Source organism: Pseudophryne corroboree, chromosome 11 (assembly GCF_028390025.1).
Source record: "Pseudophryne corroboree isolate aPseCor3 chromosome 11, aPseCor3.hap2, whole genome shotgun sequence".
Lineage (NCBI taxonomy): Eukaryota > Metazoa > Chordata > Amphibia > Anura > Myobatrachidae > Pseudophryne > Pseudophryne corroboree.
Genome location: NC_086454.1, coordinates 268530838 through 268551599, shown reverse-complemented (window position 1 = coordinate 268551599; position 20762 = coordinate 268530838). Strand labels below are relative to the sequence as shown.

The window sequence follows — 20762 nt, the reverse complement described above, 5'->3', positions numbered from 1 at the left end:
AGATCTTATTACACCACTGGTTACAACAACACTTTTGATCATAGAGACACCTACCTGTAATAATAACATATCAGCAGGCATTTAAACAGGTGTTGCCAGCGGGTGTGGTTCATCAAATCGACAGTATCTAGGTCAACAATGTTTAGGTCGACCACTATAGGTCGACCGTCACTAGGTCGACATGGATGGAAGGTCGACAGGGTTTCTAGGTCGGCATGTGCTAGGTCGACAGGTCTAAAGTTCGACATGAGGTTTAATTTTTTTTTTGTGTCGTTCTCTTCGCACCATGCTTCGGGCATGGTGCCTTCGCTCTGCTACCGCTTCGCTCAGCACAGATTACCGTTCCAATCGTAGTCCACGTGGATGGTTAAGTCTGAAAAAAAAAAAAAGATTAAAAAAAAAAAACTCATGTCGACCTTTGGACCTGTCGACCTAGCACATGTCGACCTAGAAACCCTGTCGACCTTCCATCCATGTCGACCTAGTGACTGTCGACCTATAGTGGTTGACCTAAACATTGTCGACCTAGACAGTGTTAAGAATGCCAAATTGATTTCTCACAAATATTTAAAATGCCCGCTCTAATATATATTGTAAACGCCTGCACCTCTTATTGCCATATCCCATGAATGTGCGCTAAACATTGCAAAACACTGCATCCCATAAGAGAAAACAATACACCCACACAATATCTGAGTTCCAAAGCTCATTGATGTATATATTTGTTATTAAAAAGGATATGGATTCAATATATATTACAAAGTACAGTATACCTATAGTTACATGGTTACACTCACTCAGTAAGCAGTTAGAACATACAATTACATACAGTTATATCCCATTACATACAGTTTCAGTTACATGCCAGCGATACAATTACCATTCCCTCCAATTCAGCTTATGTCTCCCTCTTTCTGTAAGTAAATACAGGAACTGAACTGCCAGCAACTCCTCCATCATCCTCTGAGACCAAAAAGCAAGTAACTGACCTCCTGTGTGGTCAGCTTATGTCTCATCTAGTTTCTGGGGGAGGGGACTCATGATGAGTCACCAGTTCCTTTGTATATGGTAATCAGATTCAGCCTTGAAGACATCCAAAGGGCTGTCCTGAGTTTCCTGTTTGGAATATCTTTTGTTCTACTAAAAGTGATTTTAGCTTTTATACAATCATAATTATCCGCTGCAATTTCCTACAACTTAATAACAAGTATCAAATTAATCTACACATTAAGCTGGTTGTTTTAATAGTAAACATGACCGGTCTATTTGGTTCTGTTCAAATAATACACATTCATGACATTAATTCATTAGGTAATTTTAAATCATCATGATGTCTGGCGCTTGATATTATTATAATTATGTACTGTATGAAATAAGTGTCGAATCCATCTCTGTGGCATGTCCGTGTAAATGCGTGTGTTACCATATATTGCTGTGCTCGCTGCGCGTATTTGCAAGTATAGCGACTTTTCTCTAACGTCCTAGTGGATGCTGGGGACTCCGTAAGGACCATGGGGAATAGACGGGCTCCGCAGCAGACTGGGCACTCTAAGAAAGATTTAGTACTACTGGTGTGCACTGGTTCCTCCCTCTATGCCCCTCCTCCAGACCTCGTTAGAATCTGTGCCCGGACAGAGCTGGGTGCATTTTAGTGTGCTCTCCTGAGCTTGCTAATAAGAAAGTATTTTAGTTAGGTTTTTTATTTTCAGAGAGCTTCTGCTGGCAACAGACTCTCTGCTACGTGGGACTGAGGGGAGAGAAGCAAACCTACTAACTGCGGCTAGGTTGCGCTTCTTAGGCTACTGGACACCATTAGCTCCAGAGGGATCGAACACAGGAACCTAACCTTGGTCGTCCGTTCCCGGAGCCGCGCCGCTGTCCCCCTCGCAGAGCCGGAAGACAGAAGCCGGCGGGTTGAAGCAAGAAGACGTCAAAATCGGCGGCAGAAGACTCCTGTCTTCATATGAGGTAGCGCACAGCACTGCAGCTGTGCGCCATTGCGCCCACACACTCCGGTCACGAGGAGGGCTATGTGGAGGCAGAGCAGGTGCAGATGAATGACGTGTCTCCGCCGACGGCGCCGACACCTGATTGGATGGATATGTGGAAGGTGTTAAATGATAATGTAAACTCCTTGCATAAAAGGTTGGATAAAGCTGATGCCTTGGGACAGTCGGGGTCTCAGCCCATGCCTGATCCTACAGCGCAGAGGCAGTCAGGGTCTCAGAAGCGCCCACTATCCAAAATTGTTGACACAGATATCGACACGGATTCTGACTCCAGTGACGATGATGCAAAATTGCAGCCTAAAATGGCTAAAGCCATCCGCTACATGATTATAGCAATGAAGGATGTATTGCACATATCAGAGGTAAACCCTGTCCCTGACAAGAGGGTTTATATGTATGGGGAGAAAAAGCAAGAGGTGACTTTTCCCCCTTCACATGAGTTAAATGAGTTATGTGAAAAAGCGTGGGATTCCCCCGATAGGAAAGTGCTGATTTCCAAAAGGTTACTTATGGCGTACCCTTTCCCGCCAACGGACAGGATGCGCTGGGAATCCTCCCCTAGGGTAGATAAAGCTCTGACGCGCTTATCTAAGAAGGTGGCCCTGCCATCACAGGATACGGCCTCCCTAAAGGATCCTGCCGATAGGAAGCAGGAAAGTATCCTGAAGTCTGTTTATACACATTCAGGTACTCTACTGAGGCCGGCAATTGCGTCGGCCTGGATGTGTAGTGCTGTAGCAGCATGGACAGATAATCTGTCTGAGGAACTGGATACCTTAGACAAGGATACCATCTTACTGACCCTGGGGCATATAAAAGACGCTGTCCTATATATGACGGATGCCCAGAGGGACATTTGCCTACTGGGCTCTAGAATGTCAATTTCTGCCAGAAGGGTCCTGTGGAGTCGGCAATGGACAGGTGATGCAGACTCCAAAAAGCACATGGAGGTTTTACCTTACAAGGGTGAGGAATTGTTTGGGGACGGTCTCTCGGACCTAGTTTCCACAGCTACGGCTGGGAAGTCAAATTTTTCGCCATATATTCCCTCACAGCCTAAGAAAGCGCACCGTATTACCAAATGCAGTCCTTTCTATCACAAAGAAGCAAGAAGGTCAGAGGTGCATCCTTTCTTGCCAGAGGCAGGGGTAGAGGAAAGAAGCTGCACCATACAGCTAGTTCCCAGGAACAGAAGTCCTCCCCGGCTTCCACTAAATCCACCGCATGACGCTGGGGCTCCACAGGTGGAGCCAGGAGCGGTGGGGGCGCGTCTCCGAAATTTCAGCCACCAGTGGGTTCGCTCACAGGTGGATCCCTGGGCTATACGGATTGTGTCTCAGGGATACAAGCTAGAATTCGAAGTGATGCCCCCTCACCGTTACCTCAAATCGGCCCTGCCAGCTTCCCCCATGGAAAGGGAAGTAGTGTTAGCGGCAATTCACAAGTTATATCTCCAGCAGGTGGTGGTGAAGGTTCCCCTCCTTCAACAGGGAAGGGGATACTATTCCACAATGTTTGTGGTACCGAAACTGGACGGTTCGGTCAGACCCATATTGAATTTAAAGTCCCTGAACATTTATCTTAAAAGATTCAAGTTCTAAATGGAATCGCTCAGAGCGGTCATTGCAAGCCTGGAAGAGGGGGATTTTATGGTGTCTCTGGACATCAAGGATGCTTACTTGCATGTCCCCATTTATCCACCTTATCAGGAGTACCTCAGATTTGTGGTACAGTTATCCCATACTTGGACGATCTCCTCATAAAGGCGAGGTCCAGAGAGCAGTTGCTGATCAGCGTAGCACACTCTCAGGAAGTGTTGCAGCAGCATGGCTGGATTCTGAATATCCCAAAGTCGCAGCTGATTCCTACGACGCGTCTGCCCTTTCTGGGCATGATTCTGGACACAGACCAGAAGAAGGTGTTTCTCCCGGCGGAGAAGGCTCAGGAGTTCGTGACTCTAGTCAGAGACCTCTTAAAACCGAAACAGGTGTCGGTGCATCACTGCATGCGAGTCCTGGGAAAGATGGTGGCATCGTACGAAGCCATTCCCTTCGGCAGGTTCCATGCGAGGATCTTTCAGTGGGATCTGTTGGACAAATGGTCCGGATCGCATCTTCAGATGCATCGGCTGATCACCCTGTCCCCGAGGGCCAGGGTGTCTCTTCTGTGGTGGCTGCAGAGTGCTCACCTTCTCGAGGGCCGCAGGTTCAGCATACAGGACTGGGTCCTGGTGACCACGGATGCGAGCCTCCGAGGATGGGGGGCAGTCACTCAGGGAAGAAACTTCCAAGGGTTGTGGTCAAGTCAGGAGGCTTGTCTGCACATAAATATCCTGGAACTAAGGGCCATATACAACGCCCTGAGTCAAGCGGAGCCTCTGCTTCGCAACCAACCGGTGCTGATTCAGTCAGACAACATCACCGCAGTGGCTCATGTAAACCGCCAGGGCGGCACAAGAAGTAGAGTGGCGATGGCGGAAGCCACCAGGATTCTTCGTTGGGCGGAGAATCCCGTGCAAGCACTGTCAGCAGTGTTCATTCTGGGAGTGGACAACTGGGAAGCAGACTTCCTAAGCAGGCACGACCTCCACCCGGGAGAGTGGGGACTTCATCACGAAGTCTTCACTCAGATTACAAATCGATGGGAACTGCCACAGGTGGACATGATGGCATCCCGTCTCAACAAAAAGCTACAAAGGTATTGCGCCAGGTCAAGAGACCCTCAGGCGATAGCTGTGGACGCACTATTAACACCGTGGGTGTTCCAGTCGGTCTATGTGTTTCCTCCTCTTCCTCTCGTACCCAAGGTGCTGAGAATCGTAAGAAAAAGAGGAGTGAGAACAATACTCATTGTTCCGGATTGGCCAAGAAGGACTTGGTACCCGGAACTGCAAGAAATGCTCACAGAGGACCCATGGCCTCTGCCTCTCAGACAGGACCTGTTGCAACAGGGGCCCTGTCTGTTCCAAGACTTACCGCGGCTGCGTTTGACGGCATGGCGGTTGAACGCAGGATCCTAGCGGAAAAAGGCATTCCGGATGAAGTTATTCCTACGCTGATAAAGGCTAGGAAGGACGTGACAGCAAAACACTATCACCGTATATGGCGTAAATATGTTGCCTGGTGTGAGGCCAGGAAGGCCCCTACAGAGGAATTCCAGCTGGGCCGGTTCCTGCACTTCCTACAGTCTGGAGTGACTATGGGCTTGAAGTTGGGGTCCATAAAGGTCCAGATTTCGGCCCTATCCATTTTCTTTCAAAAGGAACTGGCTTCTCTTCCTGAAGTTCAGACGTTTGTTAAGGTAGTGCTGCATATTCAGCCCCCTTTTGTGCCACCAGTGGCACCTTGGGATCTCAACGTGGTGTTGGGTTTCCTGAAATCCCACTGGTTTGAGCCACTTAAGACCGTGGAGCTAAAGTATCTCACGTGGAAGGTGGTCATGCTATTGGCCTTTGCTTCGGCTAGGCGTGTGTCAGAATTGGCGGCTTTGTCATGTAAAAGCCCCTATCTGGTTTTCCATATGGACAGGGCAGAATTACGGACTCGTCCGCAATTTCTGCCGAAGGTGGTGTCATTTTTTCATTTGAACCAACCTATTGTGGTGCCTGCGGCTACTCGTGACTTGGAGGATTCCAAGTTGCTTGATGTAGTCAGGGCTTTGAAGATCTATGTAGCCAGGACAGCTGGAGTCAGGAAGACTGACTCGCTGTTTATCCTGTATGCATCCAACAAGCTGGGTGCTCCTGCTTCAAAGCAAACCATTGCTCGCTGGATCTGTAACACGATTCAGCAGGCTCATTCTGCGGCGGGATTGCCGCATCCAAAATCAGTGAAAGCCCATTCCACAAGGAAAGTGGGCTCTTCTTGGGCGGCTGCCCGACGGGTCTCGGCATTACAGCTTTGCCGAGCAGCTACTTGGTCGGGTTCAAACACATTTGCTAAGTTCTACAAGTTTGATACCCTGGCTGAGGAGGACCTTGTGTTTGCCCATTCGGTGCTGCAGAGTCATCCGCACTCTCCCGCCCGTTTGGGAGCTTTGGTATAATCCCCATGGTCCTTACGGAGTCCCCAGCATCCACTAGGACGTTAGAGAAAATAAGATTTTACTCACCGGTAAATCTATTTCTCGTAGTCCGTAGTGGATGCTGGGCGCCCGTCCCAAGTGCGGACTTTCTGCAGTACGTGTATATAGTTATTGCTTAATAAAGGGTTATGTTAAGTTGGCATCCATTGTTTGATGCTCTGTTGTTGTTCATACTGTTGACTGGGTAAGTTTATCACAAGTTATACGGTGTGATTGGTGTGGCTGGTATGAGTCTTACCCTGGATTCCAAAATCCTTTCCTTGTAATGTCAGCTCTTCCGGGCACAGTTTCCTTAACTGAGGTCTGGAGGAGGGGCATAGAGGGAGGAGCCAGTGCACACCAGTAGTACTAAATCTTTCTTAGAGTGCCCAGTCTCCTGCGGAGCCCGTCTATTCCCCATGGTCCTTACAGAGTCCCCAGCATCCACTACGGACTACGAGAAATAGATTTACCGGTGAGTAAAATCTTATTATATGTGTGTAGTTTGTATGTTCTCTTTATGTATTTTTTTTACTTCGACAGTCCACCCTTTGGCAGTAAACAATAACTGCCATCAATTATTAACATAAGAAAAAATATTTCATACAATAATCGGTGACCTAGACACAAGTATGTATGCATTTCGCAAATCAGACGTTTGACTATATTTGGGGAAGACAGGGAGGAGGACGAGACATCCTGTATATGCACTCGGCGGTCACGGGACCACTGGTTGGGTGTGGGACAACATTCAACCTATAGAGTATGCTTGGACAGTGCTTTGGCCTCTGTCTGATTTGCGATGAACAATTCACACATACATGTACCTACGTCTTTGTACACTGATGTTTGGATTCGATTGAGGTTCTGCTGGGTAGATAAAAAAGACACAAACCAATCGTGACAGTGACATATAAAATTTTCATGATCTACATATTCCTATCATTTTCTGAACATTGTTTCCATTTCTGGAACGTATGCTAGGTCTGTTTAATAATTGAACAAGGGTTATAAGTAGTGTCCTTCCTAAATAACATAAACCTTCGAAGTTCGGGGAGAGCCACTCATAAACCTTTCTTCCACATATATTAATGAGCTCTTTATCTGCAATGTGTGAATAGCCATTGTCTGACTGTTCCTGATTACCTCTGAACTCCATAACTACTAGACCTTTGATTTTTTTTTTCTCTGATTTTAACAAACTGATCGGCTAATCCTGGGCCTATAAGGAGATCACTCCTTCCTACAGAACCAGTTCCAGTCCCACACTCGACTCCTCATAAAAAACCTCGCAAAAATAGAATATCCTGAAAGAAAATGTTTGTCAGCGGGAAAGAGAGAAAAGAGAAATAGAACAAAACAACTCTTGTTCATAACAAATCAATTACAATGACTGGTCTTTCTGCAGTCCTTTAGTACGCTCAGGTAGTGTTCAACAGTGCCACCTCTCAGTCTTCACGGAACAGAGTCTCTGGTGATACTTTTGCGATCTCTTTGCCTTGCTCTTTGAATACACAGTTCACTTGGAACACACAATTCACTTCAAACACACATTTTACAAACTCGATGAATGTGAGCAATAAACTACTTTGTCACGAGTTCTCTCCGGGTCAGCGACCTTCTTGCAGTGGGACGAGTGGACCCAAGTCTCTCTTTCGGCGACCTTTAGTGCTGTCAACAAATCTTGGTATGGTCCTTCCCACCTGTCTATTAGGCAACCTGAGCGTAAGAGCAATCACACAGTCTCTTGGTTCACAATCAAGACAATTAGCATTTGGCATACCAGCAATCAACAGTTTCAAGTACTTTTGTCAAGTTCTCAAATGCTGGCTCATCTCAACAAGGTACTGTACTGTCACCTCATTGGTGTATTTCTGATCATTGTGCGGATCAATCATGACATGGGGTTGTCTTCCAAAAACAACACAAAAAAAAACACACATACCAAAACAAAAACAAATTTCGAAGAGGGTGATTCGTCGAGTGAAGATCTGGGAGTGGTTCCGAAGCTACATAACACTAGTGGCAGTATCTATGATCACAATAATACAATTTCAGGCTTTGCTCCTACTTCTAGGGGTACCATTATCTACATACAAATTTCTGCGCAATTTTTCTTTGCGGTAAACACAGCAGCATCCGTGGCGGCAGGAAATGCCTCTACCCAGTTTGAGAAAACATCAGTGCACACCAATACATAACAGTAATTCCTAAAGGGTGTTAACTGTACAAAGTCGATTTGTATTTCCTGAAAAGATCCATCTGCAGGAGGGATATGTTAGTATTGCTTTACCAATATTCTTCCTCAAGCAAGTAAGACAGGTCATTGCTCTCTTTACCTGCATGAGAATAGAATCCTGGCGCACACCAGTAGGCTCTCATCAGCCTGCACCTACCCTATTTGCCTAGATGAGTCAGACCGTGTGCCACCTCAGCTAGACTTGGAAGGTATGCTCTGGGGGCTACTGGCTTACCGTGTCCACCTGCCCACAGTCCTGAGGACTCCTGGCCATACCCCTTTGTCCTCCAGACTGCCTCTTCCTGAAGGGAACACAAATTTTTGTATCTTAATTTAACTATCGTGTGTTTGCAATGTAGAGTACCATGAGCATAACTCAAAAAAAAAAAAAAGAAACATCTCTAGAGGAGAGAAGGAAGAAGAAAATGAAAAAGAAAATGTCAGGTTTGCCATTCACCAACAGACATATCAGTGTCTATACAAAATTTCCCTTCACCAGTATTCCCATTCTCCACCCTTTGTGCATGACAAGGCACACTGCAGTAATACTGGTGTTATCGTGCTGTTGAGATATACTGGGTTTGGGCAGAACTCTGAAGGACCTAGGCATGTGGAGTTTGAACTGTACTTGGGTCCATGTATTGTACCACCCTGTGTGAACGCAAAAGATGAAGAGGAAATCTGTAGAGAAACAGAATAGAGGTTGGTGACAGATGAGTTTGTAGAGGTGAAGAAGATTTTATAAAAATTTGACAACTGGATTGGGCACTACGGGGAAGTGATTCTCGACTTGGTCTACTCCCCTTAAAAAAAAAATTCTGTGTGTCTTATCTCTACTGGGACTATCCCAGCCATCAATCCAGTGTCCTGTCCATCCTAACTTCATAGGGAAACCGGTATCTGTGAGTTAATTTCCTCTACCTGTGATGGACATGCATCTAGAACAGTGAAATGTAACATTGGTAAGTTGCATTTATTCTGTTCTTCTCATTAACCAAATCTGTGTTTTCTATATGGCTTATGATTCCTTACTATATGCCCCTTGGTCCCGTCTATGTGTTTAATAATGTGGCTTGTGTTTTCTGTCTAGGGGATCTATATTGACTATGTGTCCTACTACTCCTACAATCTCTGGCAAAATGCCCTTCCTTCCTACAAGTGTAACATATTCTTGACCATTTGGGATCTGGGGTTTGGACTGATGGGTCTTTCCTGTATGTGCCAGTATACTTACCGTCCTCAACCACTCCACCTGTTGTTCTCTGCGCCTAACACTATTCTTGTGATGTTTAATAGCACACTATCTAAGATTAGCTACTGTGACCTTTCCAATTTTGCAAAGAAGTCTGCACCCTGACACTCAATGCCTTATTGAGCCCGTCTATTTGCATAGAGACAGCCACCTCCCATTTGCCGAATTAGTGTTTACCAGTGATCTCATCCAGATGGAGAGTTTTCTATTTCTGCAAAAGACAAAAACAACAAAAGTTTAACAAGCTACTAGGTCATGCAAAGTATTTCATTCAATCCTTCTCATCCCGTATTAAGGGACTGTACGTGGTCCAACAAACATTTCCAAGCTCATCTTTACTAGGGGCATTATTAGGAATGCATACTTCTTATATGGTATCTGAAAGAAATACCCTGGGGTTACCTTGTCTCTGTCCGCTTTCCCACTGGCAAATACTAATGTGCGGACAGGTTTTTTCTCCATTTCTGACGTTACTTTCTTGATTTTTTTAGTTTTATTTATTTTATTATTATTATTTTTTTTACTATATATGTACACGAATGACACCATACTTACCTGTTCCACAGGTCTCAGCCACTTCCCCCATAGGCTACTGCTCTTCTTTTACCGGTTGGATACTCCTCTGGGTGCATGAGAAATGGCTGAAAACGATCAGGTCACCTTCTCCTCCTAAATAAAACTTCAACATTCATTAGTACATATATAGGTTACAGTCATATTTTTCATATTTTTATTATTTTCTATAGTTTGTATGCTGGCCGTAACTGCTTCCACATCTACATAAGGCGGTATACTTGCATTCTCTTTTTTTTTTTTCTTTTTCTACTTATTTATTGTTGCTAGAAGTTCAAACAGTTCTTATATTTCCATTCTTGTCTTATGTGACTTTGGTTAGACATACCACCTGCAATACCTTAGGATCAAACTCACCAACCCCTCTTGCTGTCACAGGTTTAAATAATTTGTATGTCTGACCCTTTGTTTTTGGGATTTTATCAGACATATTCTTATCCTTAAGTTCTGCAATACCTCTGGTTCAAAGCTGTCCACCCTAGGGAATGGTACCCTATCTTTGTCAGTCATACATTCCCATTCAGACAAAAAGTCTTCAGCGTGTGGACCATATTTCCCACACATAATACTTTTTCCTTTTTTTACATTCGCTGACCCCCTGGGCCGCAGCTCTTCAACCTGAACCCTGGTTAAACGTCCCTTACTTGAGCAACTGGCTCCCATAATTGTGGGCCTTTTCCCACAAACACCAAAATACTCAATATAAGGCGACGGTGAAAGTTCTCCGAGCGATTCCACCCGCTCACCACCCACGTTGGCCAGTACTACCATACACTGTCGATAGCGAAGGCAATGTACCCAACCTAGGGCCCCTATCAGACCTTACAACACCGCAATTTCTTTCGGTGGAAGTTCTGTTTGGAATATTTTCCTGAGAGAGGCAGCGAAAAAATCCTTTTCGGTATCTTTCAACTGGAATTGTTTGCAGGGTGAAAAACAGAGATATTAGATAACTATCCTTCACCCTTTCCAGTGAAGCCCACCAGGGAGATTTCCCGATGTTGTCAAAGAAAAAGCCCTTTTGTCTATGCAATCACGTCTGCGTATGCTCTCCCACAGCGCATATGACACAATGGTATCACGTTGTGCTGTGCAGAACACACGGACATGCGATGCAATAGCACAGCCTATAGATACTAGTTATCTATATGCCCTACGATTGCTGTAGACCACCTAGCCTAGACCACTCCAGACCACTTTAGTTGTATGGGATACCACTTCAGACCACTTCAGTTCCTAATAACGCAGGGTAGCGAACCCTACGCCACTGGGCCTCTACTAACCCAGTGTTACGACTTCAGACCACTTCAGTTCTTGGGTTCAGTATCCACTCACTCCTGCGTTCGCTCACTCAAATACACTTTGTTTTTCTGTACAGAAAATTTTAATTCATTCAGATAGGCAGCTTTACCCCAGAGGCAATACAGTTTGTAAACTAAATTTAGAGTAACCTGCTTTTGAAATCTGATAGTTATGTGCTATTGTATTAAATGTCTACTATCCCACCTTTGAACTAAACAACACTATTGTATAATTTGTACTTGGCGCCCGCATTCTTACGCACTTTGCGCAAACATGCGACCGTGCGTGTCCCTTACACTTCGTGCGCAGTCCTTTACTTTGTCCGAGACACGTGTACAAAACCCTGCGTCCGCAATAAATCACACAGCTCTATAAATGTGAACAATACTAATTACTATTGCCCACTAGACACAACTTGTTCTGTATAAACTTTTATGCAGAACTGCGTTTGTGTCTTTACGCTTGCTTCCTTAAAATACTGTTATTTCAAATTTACCTATAAATTTACCTATATAGCAACAAATGTATCCTATTTCACACAGATCTATAATGACTCTAGCAATAATCAATAATTTAAATGATATGATTCAGATTGGATAGCTATTCTGCAGAACATACACTGATATAAATATACACATAATTATAATAATTATATGTATGTACCATTTACTGGTCTCCTGAGACTCATTTACCCATTCAGTGCTTCTAATTTGCATATCAACAGAGGTTCATATGCCTGTTCAAGAGGGTAGTGGGACAGCTTAATTAACATTTCAATGGCTATTCTAAACTAGCAAGCAGATTTTAACTAAATCCTAGAGGTAAAAGAAAAAAAACTTTTTCTTTTTTTTTTATCTGTGTGTTATTCTTACATCAAGTATTCATCTCTCAACTCTCACTAGGCCCAGCTGAAATTATTTGTAATTGACTATGGCATGGGTTAAATAAATGCATTGGTAACTCATAAATGGTGTTTGATGTGACCAAGGAAAGCTGATTATTCTGATCAGTGAAAAATCAGTCATTTAGAAAAATGACCTTCCCAAAATGGCCGCTGCTCCTCCCCTTCCACATCCATGAGAGTTACACAAAATGGTGGACAGGCCATGTGGTTAGTCCAAAATGGATGACAGACCATGCGGCTTCCTTTGTCACAAAGAAATCACACATCATACAAGCACCAGAAGTTATTTTAGGCCTGAGTTAAAAATAAAAACTATATCAAGGCTATGCAGCAACTTTTAAATGTACTTTTAACTCTACTTAACAGATAAACAATCCAATCTGAATCAAACACAATATGACTTATTTGAACCTTTTTTTGCAACAATAAAAATACATTTTAGCATCTTAAATATTATGAGAAACGCATTGTCCCTTGAATTTCATATCAGCGGCTTACTGATACCACAACAATACATTAACGTGGATGTTATTTTCATCAGCTTCTCAATGCGTCCATTGGAGCCGGTCAATTACAGCCGCTTTTGTAATGTACAGTGCATCATCAAGAACGTGATATCCCGGATGAGCCCCCGTCTAAGAATGCCAAATTGATTTCTCACAAATATTTAAAATACCCGCTCTAATATATATTTTAAACGCCTGTATCTCTTATTGCCATATCCCATGAATGTGCGCTAAGCATCGCAAAACACTGCATCCCATAAGAGAAAACAATACACCCACACATTATCTGAGTTCCAAAGCTCATTGATGTATATATTTGTTATTGAAAAGGATATGGATTCAATATATATTACAAAGTACAGTATACCTATAGTTACATGGTTACACTCACTCAGTAAGCAGTTAGAACATACAATTACATACAGTTATATGCCATTACATACAGTTTCAGTTACATTCCAGCTATACAATTACCATTCCCTCCAATGCAGCTTATGTCTCCCTCTCTCTGTAAATAAATACAGGAACTGAACTGCCAGCAACTCCTCCATCATCCTCTGAGACCAAAAAGCAAGTAACTGACCTCCTGTGTGGTCAGCTTATGTCTCATCTAGTTTCTGGGGGAGGGGACTCATGATGAGTCACCAGTTCCTTTGTGTATGGTAATCAGATTCAGCCTTGAAGACATCCAAAGGGCTGTCCTGAGTTTCCCGTTTGGAATATCTTTTGTTCTAATAAAAGTGATTTTAGCTTTTATACATTCAATCATAATTATCCGCTGCAATGTCCTACAACTTAATAACAAGTATCAAATTAATCTACACATTAAGCTGGTTGTTTTAATAGTAAACATGACCGGTCTATTTGGTTCCGTTCAAATAATACACATTCATGACATTAATTCATTAGGTAATTTTAAATCATCATGATGTCTGGCGCTTGATATTATTATAATTATGTACTGTATGAAATAAGTGTCGAATCCATCTCTGTGGCATGTCCGTGTAAATTCGTGTATTACCATATATTGCTGCGCGTATTTGCAAGTATACTGACTTATATGTGTGTAGTTTGTATGTACTCTTTATGTAATATTTTTTACTTAGACAGTGTCGACCTTCAGACCGTATCCCGTTGCCAGCTATAACTAACAGATTGTATTATAAAGCGGGAAGATCATTTACTTCTGCAGGCTCAGAGGGCCTCATGGTGTCCATCACCCATTATACTAATTATACTATTGTAAATTATCCAGGGTGCTAATATCTGTGGTGCTGGTTAACCAGAAAGCTAACAAACAAATTTCGGAATTCTCCCTAGTGTTACTAATGTACAGTACTGTAGTGCAAGCAAGGCATTGTATACGTTCCAGTTCCAACGTGCACCTTTACGCATTTTACTTTCCTTCAGTAAACAGGTAATATTTTAGCAATATCAGTAATACTTACTCAAAAGATGGATTTGTATATTGCATATGCATTTTCATATCAACTGTGATTGTAATTATCCAGGCAACCTCACCCATCATTTACTGTGGAGGGTCCTACTGTACTAGACCAAAGGGCGACAGGTCTGGAATGCCTCTCTGGGGTTGCTTACTGCTCACCACTAATCTGTAGGGTATCTGGACTCTAGGTCCCCACTGTCTAGGTTGACATTGAGTATGTCGACACAGGGAATAGGTTAACATGGACAAAGGTCGACATGAGTTTTCACCTTTTTTTTTTTTTTTACTTTTTCATACTTTATGATCCACGTGAACTACAATTGGGAACGGTAACCTTGCCCAAAGCATGGCGAGCCGTGCAAGGGGACATGGTGCATTAATTGGAGTTCCCCGTCACTTTACGGAGAAAACGTCACCAAAAAAACATAAAAAATGTCATGTCAACCTTTTTCCATGACGACATTGTTCATGTCGACCTAATGACAGTGTCGACCTATTTCCTGTGTTGACCTGGTCACTGTCGACCAATAGGTGTCGACCTAATGTGTGTCGACCTAGACACTGTAAACCCTGAGTCCCATACGCAATCTGTAGACAGCCCGGTATATTCTGTACAGGCTGTTCTGCATGATAGACGCTTGGTAGGTGCCTGAAACTTCTACAAATGTTTTAGACTACTAGTTTTCCATTTGCAGGTTGAATGAAAGTAATAGGTAAATGATCTGTCTGCATCTGTCTCTATTATTGATATATAGTGTAATAACATGTTTATTATTAATGTGTGTCTTCGTTCTAATATTTTCAATGAAGACGACAATTTACAAAAAAAAGAATAAATATAATTCATATTTATTACAGCTCAGTCGTCTGTTAAAAGTTTCCCAGGCTGAAGAAGTTACACATTCAACTTTCCTCTACGGCGTTTCATCAGGGTTATAATTATGTCTAAGAGTATATTATAAAAGTTCACAGCCACACTAGTGAGGATCAGCTGAGGTCATGGGTTCGATCCCCACCAAGCCCTAACTGTGTGGAGTTTGTATATTCTCCACATACTTGTATGGGTTTCCCCAGTGTGTGCATGTACTGTACGTGTGTTTAGGGCAGACTAGATGGGCCAAGTGGTTCTTATCTGGTGTCCAATTCTATGTTTCTATCAGGTGGAAGGTAGGGCTACATATCTAATGCAGGAAATCTTCTGTATTGCCTTCCATTATTCCCTAGGTAGCTACAGTATCTACTTACTTTAGCTGGGGGAAAACTCCCATTAACGCCAATGTGTAAGTCGTCTTGAATCACAATAAATATTGAACAAATAAATCTGTCCCACTTTAGGAATAATACAGCGACGTAGCAATAGGTTGACCAGAAACATTGCAGTGTCAAACTGACCAACAGATTGTACATTCATTACAGGCCGTTAACTCAAAAGTAAAGGAACGGGGGCACTCTCTTGTTCGCTGTATGTGATAGCTACATACAATGGCGGGGTTGTTAATGTGACGGAATCCCTGTGTCCTTACCTACAACTGATGATTACAATATATCAGTATAGTATTAATATGCTAGTACTATAAAGGACTGAACAAATTCTGAACTTTTTTTTTTTTATTATTCATTTAATTTTTGTACATTTTTATTTTCCCCTTAAGGATTTGAAACTGCTCGATCTTTGGCCCTTCATGGAGCCCTCGTTATAATGGCCTGTAGAGACCCGCAGAAGGCAGGTGAAGCCAAGCGTCGGATAGTAGAAGAATGGGTAAGTCAGTAGTCTATCACACTACATAAACCCACTGCAAAGAGTGTTGGCTGTTTCCTGGCGTATGTAAGAATTTGTAGTAAAATGTGGGACTATGACTATATTGCTACAAGAAGGACTTATTGAACATGTATTTCTGTTGTTATACCTTTAATCATGTAAACCTTTAAGGAATCATTGAGGTGGGCTTTTTGGTAGAGCGCTAACTGTAAGACATATGATTCAGCGTGATGTCATTGGCTTGCTATTGGTTGGATGGTTGTTAAGGTTTTTGTGACGCTGTTGTCTCCTGAGTGCAGGTTATCCTGTAAGGCCTCCGGTAATTCTGCTCACATGTAACGTCTCATCCCACAAACCCGTTTGTGATCACTTTTACTAAGTTACTGTGGACTTTGCTGATAGCTGCTCACTTTCCTATAAAGCTAAGAAAAATGTCAGTGATCTTTGAACAAGATAATCTAGAATAACAGAGATAGGGACAGGGGCAGATTTATGGGTCAGGCCACCCGTGGGCACTTTATTGGTGTGTGTGCCCCCCATCACGTCACTGCCCTCTTCATGTCGGGACCAGTCCCGATACCTCCAGACCACCAAATCACCACTTACCGTCAGTTGCAAAATAAAAGAATAAAAAAATTATGATGGCAGTAAAAAAAAAAATCTGGATCATAAGCCTGCTGTTGCACCCCAAAGCATGTGCCACCCCTAGGCATGTGTCTAGTGGGAAATCCAGCACTGGACAGGGAACCAGACCAATAAACCAGGAGGAAGCAAGCTTGAGGTCAAAGCAACCAAACCTTACTGGAACTAGAGATACAAATCACTAGAGGTTATGTCAGGTAAAGTATTACAACATTTTGCACTGTAGATGCGGTCTTTGGGGTTATTCAGGTTTGTTAGCAAACCAAAAAAAGCACACTAATGGGCAAAACCATGTGCATTGCAGGTGGGGCAGATGTAACGTGCAGAGAGTTCTATTTGGGTGGGGTGTTTCTGTGCAGGGTAAATACTGGCTGCTTTATTTTTACACTGCAGTTTAGATTTCAGATTGAGCACACCCCACCCAAATCTAACGCTCTCTGCACGTTACATCTGCCCCACCTGCAGTGCACATGGTTTTGCCCATTAGTGTGCTTTTTTGGTTTGCTAACAAACCTCAGTAAGGCCCTTTGTCTGCAACACGTTCCTAAGCAATAGCATTAGAGCAATACAATTGCTTCTCAGGAATATAAGTGACTTGCAGGGAGGGGAGAACGCCAGTCACAGTACTGTGGGGGCACTGAGGAATCCCTGTGAGAGGTACCTGGCACAAGAGAAAAATCAGAAGTGACCCAAATATTGTCCTTTGTGGTATTAATGGACCGTTATCTTATTTTAATAAAGGACAATTGGAAAAGCCAAATATCCCATTCCTGGCAGGTACTGTGTTTTACAACTTAAAAGAAAGTAAATGATAAAGTGGTATAACGTTAAATAAAGAAAATTTCATTTTAATAAAAGGAGTTATACCTGTATGTGCACAAGTCCCTTTATTCTGGTTCTACACTTATTAGAATGGAGCAGTTACTCTTTAATGTACCTTTATGTACAAAGGGAAGAGTAAAGTGACTAAACATCTAGATCTAATTAGTAAATTCAGACTTAAATAGCCCCCCCCTTCCAAAAAAAAAAAGAAAGAAAAAGAAAGTTATATACTAAATATGTCCTAACAATTGAGTTCTTAATAAATCTTTTTGTCTGTGACTTTTCACTTTTATACTGTAACTGGCCATTTAGTTTTATTTTCCCATGAGACGAAATGTTCGATTTGGTGAAGAAAGGGTCAAACATTTCTTTGGCTCTTAGGAGAGCGGCACCAAAATGCAGTCGGGCAGCAGGTGGCTCTCGTATCTCAGGCACAGCCTCAGCTGTAAGTGGGAGCATATTGTGTCAATAAGTATGTGTAAACCCCCCGCCATTCACCACTTCTAAAGGATCCATTTCTTCTTGGGAAAACAATTTCATCTGTCCACGAACTAACTGAGAAAAAGCGTTCAGTGTATCAGTGTAACGACGTTGTTGTTGTTTGCGGAGAGGGACTAATTAACTGATTATTGTGCTAATATTATGGCACTTTGACAGTCCTTTAGATTTCCGAGACTGTGAAAATAAACAAATGAAATGCAGGTGCTGGAGCAGAAAGAAGAAGTTATTACTGAACTTTGATTACTTGCTCTATATAGCCAGGAGAGAAATTGTTGATTAATTACAGGATGTTAGAAATTTACATTAAGTTCTATGGAAGAAAAAAAAAGAAAAAAGTATTGAACGTGAATCAAAAACAATTCAGCAAACCTACAGAGAGTTTTATAGGAATGCTTTAGTCTAAGGCAACATTGTATGTATTTCCCCCAAACAGCCAATAGGGGTCCCCTGGAATCCCATCAGTTTACCTGGAAGCTCCTTACTGCCCCCTGTTGCGTACACTATGCATTGACAGCAGTTTGGGTAATGTAGCCTACATGTGTAAGTGGTTGGCACTGCCCTATCCTCAAAACGCGGCACTGAGGCCGCAAGCTTAGTGGGGGGGGAGGGGGGGGGGGGATTGTCCTAAGCAGTGAAATGAGTTGAGAAGTTGCAACCAATCAGCATTCAAGTAACATTTATGATTTGCATACGACAAAATTATACAGAGCAGCTCCGCTGGCTCATTTCTCCACTCTTATCACTGCTTAGTACATCTCCCCCATAGTGGCAGTTTGCATCCGTTCTCCGTTTATTATACCCATACCAAACATTCCCAATTTAAACTGTGCTTCCTCCTTTACACATGTAAGTTAGGTAATTTTTCCAATAAGGACCAGTAGGAAGGTCATTTGCCAAATGACCCTGGCTAAAGTCCATCGTATACACAGGTAAAATGAAGAGGCACAATATTTTGTGGGGAGTACCGATCATATTACGGGATACGGTCGTTAGGTCGACACCCATTAGGTCGACCACCAAAGGTCAACATTGCCATTAGGTCAACATGCATTCAGTCGACATGGCCGTTAGGTCGACAGGTCAAAAGGTCGACATGAGTTTTTCCCATTTTCCCCCATATTTTTTTCCCCATACTTAACGATCCACGGGGACTACGATTGGAACGGTAACCTTGCCTGATGCATGGTGAGCGAAGTGAGCCATGCGAAGAGACACGGTGCACTAATTTGGGTTCCCCATCACTTTACGGAGAAAACGACACAAAAAAACAATCAAAAAACATGTCGACTTTTTGACCTGTCGACCTAGTACATGTCGACATAATGGCAATGTCGACCTAATGAGTGTCGACCCAACGACCCATACCCCATATTACAGCAGACGCAGACAATCACTAAATGACCTCACATACAGTAAGTACCACTAGCCTCGAGCCTCGGTGTACTTATGGAGCTGTCATTAGTTACAGCAACACAATTTAGTCCTTTCACTTTTTTTTTTTTTTAAGTTCTAGTTACTGTAATTAAAACACACATTTCCATTTCTTTGTCTGAGCAGATATGGTAAAAAATAATGGGCGCAACTGACTTTGTTTTTCGAAACTGCTCCCAGCTCACTTTTAGAAAACTAATATAAAAAAATAATAATAATAATAATTTCAATATCCTCGAATTGTCTGTGGAAATATTTATGTGACAGCCAGTGAAGAATGGTCAATGGCCACTAATAAGTGGCAATTTCAGACGATTCAGTGTCAATATATCGATCCCAAAGTAGAATATTGCATTACCCACCTCTACACTGTAAAATATAGATTTCATTAATGTTAACAGCCAATTTTTTATTGTCCCCGTACGATTATGAAAGGAAGAATCCTGATTGCCACATTTTATTTATTTATTTTCCAAATTTAAACTTGCCGCTTGGCATTCAGTCTGGAGAACCTATTCTTCATCAAAGATAATGAAAAAAACAACTATTTGTAATCATAAATGTATCCACACAGAAAGATTTATAACAAAGAGGTTAAAATCACTGGAGAGGCACTCACAATTTTGTCCCGGAAAACCATTTAATTGCCAGGTATGATTCCAACGTCAGCCTGTTTAATCCTCTGAGTGTTTGGGAAAAGACAATGCGACTAAAATATGACTGGGTTCTACGCAATGATTGCATTTTTTTGCTGAAGTGCTTATGGGGAAGCAGCGTGTCAGAATTCCAGGCTTTCGTCTCCCTCTCTCTTTATAAATAGATTGTTCATGCATGATCAAGCTAAATATCAGTTTTAAGCTTTGTCTGATATCTTATGCCCCGAAAAAAGGAAATTAGAACTGTAAAACTGTGATTTGTTTTAATCAGAAAGATATTGTCTAACATAAATCTCATCTAGAGTAGTGGAAAAGCCCTCCAGCCGCCAAGAAAAAACATATCAATACTTTGCAAAGTAGGACTGATCGTTCCAATACGTAGCTTAATTGACTTTAAGGCCTAATGAAAAAAATAGGTACTGATGTTTGTGTACACAGATTCTACTCTTAATAGTGAGATGTTGCCTTTTCTTTCCAAAGGTAATTAAATATTTTAGATGATGCTTTCTGAGAATTAGAGAATACTGGGTTAGACAGACGTGGCTGTCCGGTGCTGGGGGTTTTGCTCTGTCACTAGGTCACTGTTCCCTAATGAGTAGTCCACCCTTATATATAACATAGCTTCAGTTCAGATTTTTAGTGAGTTTATGGCTCCCA

The 20762-nt window shown here is 42.5% G+C and overlaps 1 protein-coding gene across 9 annotated transcripts in view; it reads left to right on the top strand.

The window, feature by feature from the left end:
• Window positions 1–20762, top strand: part of WWOX (WW domain containing oxidoreductase) — a 1758901-nt gene that overhangs the window by 117671 nt on the left and 1620468 nt on the right. For all 9 annotated transcript variants that reach the window (XM_063945377.1, XM_063945376.1, XM_063945379.1 and 6 more), the window contains one exon: window positions 15947–16053. In XM_063945377.1, the coding sequence (XP_063801447.1) occupies window positions 15947–16053 (107 nt within the window). The remainder of the gene's footprint in view (window positions 1–15946; window positions 16054–20762) is intronic.